The following is an 8590-nucleotide window of genomic DNA, read 5'->3' as shown; positions in this document are numbered from 1 at the left end:
GTGCAAATGCAACTGCCCCCTAAAATGGCATGATTTTTTTGATGTCGTCCTAACTTAATCCAAAGGTACAGCCAATTAATTACTTTACTTTTAAGATGGCTGGAATTTGCGTGGTGCAGAACTAAACCCCAATGTGATAAGAGGAGGATCCTGGGTTTTCAGCTGAAATGCCTTGATTTGAACAGGGGCACATGTAGATCAGCTGGAAATCTCACTCTGCTCCTGTTCAGTGGGATGGGAACTTAATCTGGGGCCTAGAATCTCTACTTCAAATTTAAATCAGGTGTTCTAGGGGGGAAGAGTCATTGCATATAATGGATGCATGTGGTGGTCTGTTTCTTGCCAGGGATTGGGTCAAATTAAAGGCTGGAAGTAAGAAATATTTGAAGACAGGTTTTTAAAACAGCCATCTGAGGAGGTTCTCAGATGACTCACAAGTATTTGTGAGTCTTTACCTCCCTTTTACACTTTAGAGGCATGAAAGAGCAGTTAAGTGACTTGAGGAAGGGCATGCAAGAAGCCTGAGGAACGGTATAGATTTCCGTATTATATCTCTGAACTTCTTTTTGTTTATTCATACCAGGCATAAATTATTGCTAAGACTAAATTGTTAATAAGGGTCGATGCTTACTATTTTTATGCCGACAGGGAGGCGGGGGTGGGGAAGCTGCACGCAGCCCCCGGCAGAGCTCCGTGGCCGCACCTCGCACCCACCCGGGGCTACGAGGACCCTTCGTAGGGGGATTCATCTTTGGGGGGGGGGGGAAGAACCAGGTCCGCTCCTCCAGCCTCCGCTCCCCGCGCCAACCGTTTACAGGGGGGCTCCCCGCTCCGCGGCGTGGCCGTGGCCGGGCGGCGGCGCTGGCGAGGCCCGGGGGGGGCCGCGCGTCACGGCGGGGGGCGGGCGGGGAGCCCCTGCTGCGGGGGCGTCGGGGCCGCGCCTGGGCAGCGGGCGGAGCCGCCGCCGCCGAGTGCCGGAGCCGCTCGGCGCGTCGGAGGCTGCGCTCGGCTCCGCTGGGCTCCGGCGCGGCTCCGCAGCAGCTGCCGGGAGGGGAGGCGGGCGCCGCCGCCCGCGCCGCGCCGATGGGTCTCCTCCTGCTCCTCTGGGCGTGTGCGGCCGCCGCCGGGGCAGGTGAGGGTCCGGGGCTGCGGGGCCGGTGTCCGCCCCTCGTCTCCTCCCCGGGGAGAAGGGGCGAGGGCTGGGGCCGCCGCCCGGTGTGCGCTGGCGGCGGGTGGAAAGTTTGCGGGGCGGCGGGTTGTCCCCGCGGCGGAGAGCGGGAGCGGCCCCGGTTCTGCCGGCTGCCGCCGCGGCGGGGCCGGGCGTCCCTCGCGGAGCGGGGCGCGGGTCTCTGCAGGGCGCAGCCCGGCTTGTCCCCAGCGGGGAGCCGCTCCGTGGTGCCGTGGTGTAGGCGAGGGAAAGTTTTCCGAGAGCGGCGTGCGGGGCCGGCCGCGCCGTGGGTCTGGGCGGGCGGTGCTGCCCGCGGAAGCGGAGCCGGGAGGAGCCGCGATACAGGCGGGAGGTGGGTCGCAGGTGCGTTATTCCTGCCGGTGCTGTGCCCGCTACGTGATTCCTCCAGCGTGTCGCGACCGAAGTGCCGTTTCTTGTGCCTTGTGGAGGCTTTGTTCTCTTTCCCCTTGCCCCGGGTACCGCTCTTCTTCGCTTGGAGCCCACGAGGGGGACGTTTCTCCCTAGTGCTTGTAGCTGTTCTCAAGGAAATTACCCAGCATGATTATCACAAGTGCAAGGGAATCCGTGTTTTAAAATTATAATTATTTTCGTGATAATTATTACCTGATCAAAATCCAGAGATCTGGAAAGGCATGACATAAAGAAGTTGGACGAAAATACCGCCTGTCCTTTTGGTAGTGGTGTTACCACCTAATAGCGCACACGGGCATTTGGAATGGTCAGTAGGACTCGAAACTCCACTACTTGGAATTGTGAAGCCACTCAGAAAGTTCTTTGTGTGCAACAATTGCTGCTAAAGCTGTGAGAGGAGAGAGCAAAATGCCTCTCCTAGACCCTACGCTTGACCGTTTGAATGATTGCACATGGGTACGTGGAAATGAGTTGGTTGTGTGGAGTGTGCTTTCACTTGAAGTTTTACCATTCCCAAATAGCACGTCACACACGAGAAAATTTTAAATGTGCTGCATATGTTGCATGGCTGGATATTAGCTAGATGGAGCGTGGCATGATTGCTGGTGCTTGGGTGTAAGTGATACAGGTGCAAGCAGAGAATACAAGCTGTCGGAGCTGTAAGGCAGAATTAATTTCTTTTAGGAATTTCCTAGTGACATCATTCATAATTATATGGCTTAATCCTCTAATCTACTGTAGTGCCTTCAGTTCACATTGGGCCAAATCCTGAAATGATTTCTATTCCCGCCCACCTGACTGAATCATTTGGAGTTTTGCTTGTGTAAGCCCCTGATTTAAGGGGAATGGCCCAATTACTTTAAATAGGAATTGAAAGCAACATCAGTCAGGATCGGGCACAAGCTCTGCACAGTTCTCCAGTGAGAGCGGACAGGTTGATGGTTAATTTTTACTTCAGAAAGAAACGGTATTTCCAGCTTCTTGTTCCACTGAAGACAGGCGGCATAAAATACTAAATGCAAATGTGTTTGATATGCCTGTGGTATTTTTCTGATAGACTGTGGGAGACCGCAGGGGAAAAGGAGACTTGGTTATCATACTGAAGCTGCTGATTTGTTGTTTATTAATTATTAACTAGGCTTTTGAGTGCCTGCTGCAGTTTGAAGAGCCAGCACAGGAAAATGACTAGGTATTTAAAGCAGTGTAGGCTCTTGCTAAATAGCTGCTGTGACATTAGAAATAGTTTCTGTTTTTGAAAGTGTTTTAAAAGCTGGAAGGGGGCACACTGAAGTTGTCACACATGATCCTTCACTGGCATAAATCGAAGCCTGTGGAGCTACAGTGATCTATACTTGTTGAGCCTCGGGTATTCAGGCTGGAATAAACAGCTTTAATAGAGCAGTGGAGCTACTGTGATTTATGGGAGTGCCTATACTTGCTAGATGTGGTTTCTGTCCTCACCCTGTTGATGTCTGTGGCAGAGCTTTCACTGACTTTAATGGGGTCAAGGTTTGTCTTACTGGACGTAGTTTGTCCTCTCCATTGAGCGAGTTTTAGTCCCTGCTCGACCTCCCTTCATATTAGTAGGTTTTCACTGATCTGAATAGATCCAACCCCTTTCAAATGAGGAACAGCATACTCTGTTTTTGGCATGGACAGCAGATGCTGTCTTTCCTAATAGATAAGTTCACATGATTTACAGTGTACTGCATTTATTCTGAATGAAAACCTTAGAAGAAATAACAAGTCCTCCTGTTTTTCTTCTAAAACAACCTTTGCTTTTATGTTTTTTAAATTTTTGTTTGTTTGGGTATTTTTTGTTTGTTGTTGTTGTTTTTTTGTTTTTTTTTTTCCCCTAGAAAGGCTGCTCCCTGCATATATATATATATGTGTTTGTGCCTGCAGTTTGTAGGCTGCAGCCCTTTCACTGAAGAGTTGCTGTAGGTTGGGAACCAATATGTAAATAAGTTCTCTCCTGTTGATCAGTTGGTCCGTCAGTGTGCACGGCATCAGTTGTGGTCATTCAGTGCTTGAGTGTCTAGGGTGAGTGAAGTCAAAGATAGTAGTAAAAGCCTGATGATGTAGCTGATTATCTGGGATGTTTACCTTTGGAGAAGTTTATCTGGTTTTGTATTCTCTAATTTTAATTTTCTACAAAAGGGTACTTACACACACATCCTTACAAAAGCACTGTGTATGTCTTCACTTGGATGTCAGCACTCTTGGAGCTTCAGTTCTGCCGGTGCCTCTAGATCTTAATTTTCTTTGTAGAGTAAGGTTACTAGACACCCCCTAAAGCTGTCTTTTCAATATTTTTTACTACTTTGCCCCTTGTGCAGTAGTATCCTCTGCATTAGCACATCTAACCTATTCCAACAAGTTTTAATTCTTGAGTAAAGGGAAGGAGAAAGTGCCATGGTACAGATGATTTATGAGTAGAATACGTAACTTCTTGTTCGTTCTGTACACCTCAGTAATTTCTTAGAGCCTTTCAAAGAATCAAACTAAAGTATTTGCTGCTCAACTGATCCAGAAGCACAGTCCTGGAATAAAAAATGAATCAATTTAGACCCTAATGTAAAGTCCACTCAGTGGAAATCAATCTGGATGTGCTTAACAGGTAATGTCCTTGCTCTACGGAAGTCGGTTGGACTTTTACCATTGACTTCAGCTGTGTCAGGATTTAATTCTTGGAGCCTGTTGCCGTTACTAATGATGTTAGTGAAAAATTTCATTAGGAAAGTGCTTGGATCCCACATGAGATAGTTGACCTATGTCTCAAGCACAGATCTCATGCCATACTTCTTATGTTGGGAGAGACACCATGTTCAGGCTGGCCTCTTCCCATCCCTAGAAAAAGGAGATGTATTTAATGAACTTGGTGTGCCATAACCACCAAGTTGCCCTGAACTTCTGAACATAGCAATTTCAGACTGCTTGAGTGTGTGTCTTTTCTGTCAATCCCATCAGGTTCAAGGAGTGCTCAGTCTTTTCCTGGGCATAAGCCATTTCTAAATTTTAGGTTTAGATTTGTGCATCTCCAGTAGGTGCTCCTGCAGACCAGAAGGCGCTACTGCGGTTCAGGTGGATGGATGTCTGCTGTTTGTAGGTAGGCTTTGGCATGCTTCACAGGCACCGTCCGTGCTGAAATACGGAGGTGCGCTTCCAAAGCAATATCAAACAGTTCTGTGAGACACCCAGAGCTCTTGGATTACTGGATGGCATCTTTTGCCCTGCTACAATATCTCCTCCAGGGTCATTTTTTTCCAGTTGGGCAAAAAGATTACATTTAGACTAGGAACTGTGGGGCCTGATCTGCAAGTCGCAGCTAGGTTTGAAATGTGAGAGGAATTTTCAGTTCTTGTGTCTCCTTGGAAATCGTGTAGCCAATAGATGAATGCTGTAAATCTCTTTCATCTTTTTGTATAGGTGGTTATGCTTTTATTTATTTATTACTCTTTAGCCTTATGAAGATACAGGATTAATGTATCTGTTTTAGAATCTTTTAACTTGTGTGTATTAAAATCTGTGGAAAGGAAATAGTTTAATTGAAAGAATTGGAAAAGTATATCTTCTCTTTCCCACAGTGGAGTTACTGTCTTACAAGTAATTACTGTGTACAGTGTGTGTGTGAGTGTGAAGGTACTACAAATATCTGCACTAGAGATTCTTCTTCATTCTTTTTTTTTTTTTATTGCTTGATTTGAAATAAAAATTGATCTGACCTTCTCTCTCTTTCTTTCTCTGTGCCTCCAACAGCTGTAGGATTTGGAATGGATCCTGACTTACAAATTGATATCATCACAGAACTGGATCTTGTGAATACAACCCTTGGCGTAACACAAGTGTCAGGACTACACAATGCCAGCAAAGCATTTTTATTCCAAGGTAAGACAAACATCCTCAATTCTCTTATTTCGCTTCTGCCTGCTTTGATGCCTAACTGATTTCCTGCAACGGTGGTCTTACTTAACTGTTGCTTTCTTTTATTTTTAATTTTTGGAAATAGTCCTTGTTAATTTCCTGAAATACATATTGTATTTTTTTTTTTTTGTGCGCTGTCAGGTAGTTGAGGTCAGAGATCTTTAGGGAGGTATTTTTGTGTAGGCTTTCAACACTCCCCAATACTTATTTCTAACTAAATATGTCAAAGCGGTTCCAAGGCATGGACTGAGTTGTATTCTTGTGTACTGTCTCTCTGTGACTGTAGACATGCAGGGACACACACAGCTGAAGCTATGTAACTATGAGAACGCGTTTAATGTGTTTACACTGGTTAGTAACATGTAGCAAGTCTTTCATCAGCTTTGTGAAAACTGTTAAAGTGAGAAAATTGAGCAGTATTGCGTTTAACTGTCCAAACTGAACACCAGGTACAGAATAGGTCACTTTGAATTGTGATTTTTTTTTTTTTTTTCTTTCAATATTCTAAGATGAAGTGTTTTAAAATGTTGTGGGGTGGCTTTTTCGGTATTTTGAGCGAATGAAGTTCTGGATGAATTAACAGGTTTTACCATGGACTGAAGTAATACCCAGATTAAGAGACAATGTCCCATGTGGTGGAAGCACTGAGTTGCTACAGTATGCTAATTAGGCGAGAAAGACATTGACATCAATTGACATTAGCATGCACATTAAAGCACAGTTAGGAACATTTTTATTGTGGAGACTTCCTATGTTTGTTTTTTCTTTACTGTGCTTTACTCTGTGCTGAAGTGTGCGTGTTAGTGTCATTTTGGTATCTGTCCTCTGTAGCTGTTTTTAGAGGCAAACAGCCGTGATCTCATTTAGCTTTAGTTCTGGATCTGCAATGCTAACTGACTTTATTGTAAGAAATAAAAGAAGCAGGTCCATAATCTTAGTTTACCTGGCCAAGGCCAGTTTAGAAGCCAGAGCCGGGAGACTTCTGGAGGCCTTCTCAGGATTGTTAGTCATATTTCCAATGTTTTATGATACAGTGATAGCATAACTTTTACTGATTCCCAGGTTAATGTCTAGAAGAAGGGCACTAATTTATTCATTTAAAGATATCAGTTGTTTTTCTTCTGATACACCTGACTCTAGGTTTGTGTATTACGGACAAACAATATTAAAGTATGGTCATTCCTCTAAGGACTGCAATGGCCTGGCAGACTTAAAATACTTTGGTATTTCCAATTGCTATTCCATGCAGCTAATCAGAAACACACTGATGAACTGTCGTGGTGAGTTTTCACAGACTGGTGGTCAGAGCTGCAGGGAAGAAGACTGAGATATGTTTTTCAGGACACCGACTGAAACCATTGATACTGAAAGTAGCTTTAAAAGGCTAATGGTGAAGATATGGATATTCAGTTGTTTTTGCTTTGGAGGACTCCACCTGTAGTTTACAAACTTAGAGAAGACTGGTATAAAAATGGTAGAACTTGTAAAATTCACATGAGCACATAAATTGGAAGATGGGAAGCAATGAACAAAAAGTCACTGTGCGAAGTGAATAAACGATTCAGTCTGTAGTTAGGTAAATAAAGTTTTTTTTAATTCCCATAACAGAAATTCTTCTTGCTTATGCACACAGGAATAGCTCTGTGCTTGGATATCGCCTCTAGTTTAAAACTTCTTGGAAGATGGCTGGGGAAAAATTATTCTCTTCAGTTAAGCTCATCAGCCCTTGGGCTGGGAGAAGACTGAAGACCTTTGGTCTATTACTCCATCCTGAGAGAGGTCTGTGAGGGGTCTCTTGCTGCTGCTGTCAGACGGGATGGAAGTCTGAAGCCACGCTGTTGGCTTCCTCCCTTCTTGTTTATATCTGTTATTTGTTAAATGTCAGCAGTGTGTCGGCAGCTGTATGAATTCCCTTTTACTAACAGAGGTGACTTACTTTACAGCCACAGTTTGGCGGTGTGCCAGGTCCTTTGGCTGGAACCAGGAGATACTTAATTTTGATTTTTATCTTGCCGTACGGTAAAACTGATATAGAACTCAGGGCAACGTATGGGCAACTGCTATGTTTAAGTTAGAAATAATACTTTTTTCCGTAAAGATTCACAAAAAAAACTAGCCAACGTGACACCCCCTGGGGGAGAGAGGAGACTGGAAGTTAGTGCTTAGTTTCAAAATTACTGTATCCTCTTGGACCACATATTCCAGTCTCCAAGATGTGGTAATTTCAGCAAAGCTTTGCTTTGATTAGTTCTTACCATATGTGAGTAGTTAACGCACGCTGTGCCTTGTGGTGCCATGCTGGTCCGGTGTTGGCTCTGGGCAGGGGAGGACCTCACCTGGCAGGCTGATTGCTGAGCATGGAGTCCCATTAGAAGACCTCTTTACTCGTGTGCTTTGACTGCTGAGGATTCCCTAGTTTAGTAAATGAGAAGAAGAGTTTATCAGTGTGTTCTTTGGTGTGTGGTTTTCATAGGGACAGTTTTGCCCGCTGCCTTTGGCAGTGTCCTTACAGCAACGTAATAGGGCTCTGAGCTTACACAAAGGTTCCCCGTGGATCATTTTCTGTCCTGTAAGATGTATTTTCTAAAATGGCATTATTAAAGCTGTTGATACCGAGAGTGTTTCTTGGTGTGTCCCTGGAAGTCTACATCTTTGAGGTAGAGAAATGGTAATTCTTCCCCAACCCAGACAGTTATGTATACCGCTGTAGTGAAAATATGGATCGTTTTCCTAAGCAAGATTCTTTTTCTATGAATTAAACTCTTTGAAACCGAAAGCTCTGTAAGTTTCTGGCATTTTTTCAGTTGCATTTAGAGGCAAAAGGGGGGAAGGAAGAAGGGCGATGATGGGAAGACGTGCACAAAAGAAAGAATAATACTATTTTTACTTAGATTTTTGATCAGTGATGTTAGTTCTCTTACCTTAAGTGACATACTGTCTGTTACAAAGTTTCTGGGGAGTGATGTCATGATTTGATTTATCCTACAGAAAACGTAGAAAGACTGTTTTCCCTGGAGAGTTAGCAATTTCAGTCCAAGACAACCTCAGTGAAGCCAGTGGAGTATT

At 44.6% G+C, this 8590-nt stretch overlaps 1 protein-coding gene across 6 annotated transcripts in view; it reads left to right on the top strand.

Annotated features, from left to right (window-relative positions):
• The first annotated feature begins 937 nt into the window (after positions 1-937).
• NELL1 (neural EGFL like 1) overlaps positions 938-8590 on the top strand; it is a 293578-nt gene continuing 285925 nt past the window's right edge. For 5 of the 6 annotated variants that reach the window (XM_074586317.1, XM_074586314.1, XM_074586312.1 and 2 more), the window contains exons 1-2: positions 940-1132; positions 5360-5488. In XM_074586317.1, coding sequence (XP_074442418.1) covers positions 1084-1132; positions 5360-5488 — 178 coding nt within the window. In that variant the 5' untranslated portion in view covers positions 940-1083. Of the gene's footprint in view, positions 1133-5359; positions 5489-8590 lie in introns of all 6 variants that reach the window. The other variant, XM_074586318.1, reaches the window with a different exon arrangement.

This window comes from Larus michahellis, chromosome 4 (assembly GCF_964199755.1).
Source record: "Larus michahellis chromosome 4, bLarMic1.1, whole genome shotgun sequence".
NCBI lineage: Eukaryota > Metazoa > Chordata > Aves > Charadriiformes > Laridae > Larus > Larus michahellis.
Note: the sequence above shows the minus strand (reverse complement) of the source record. Positions and strands in the feature narration are given on the sequence as shown.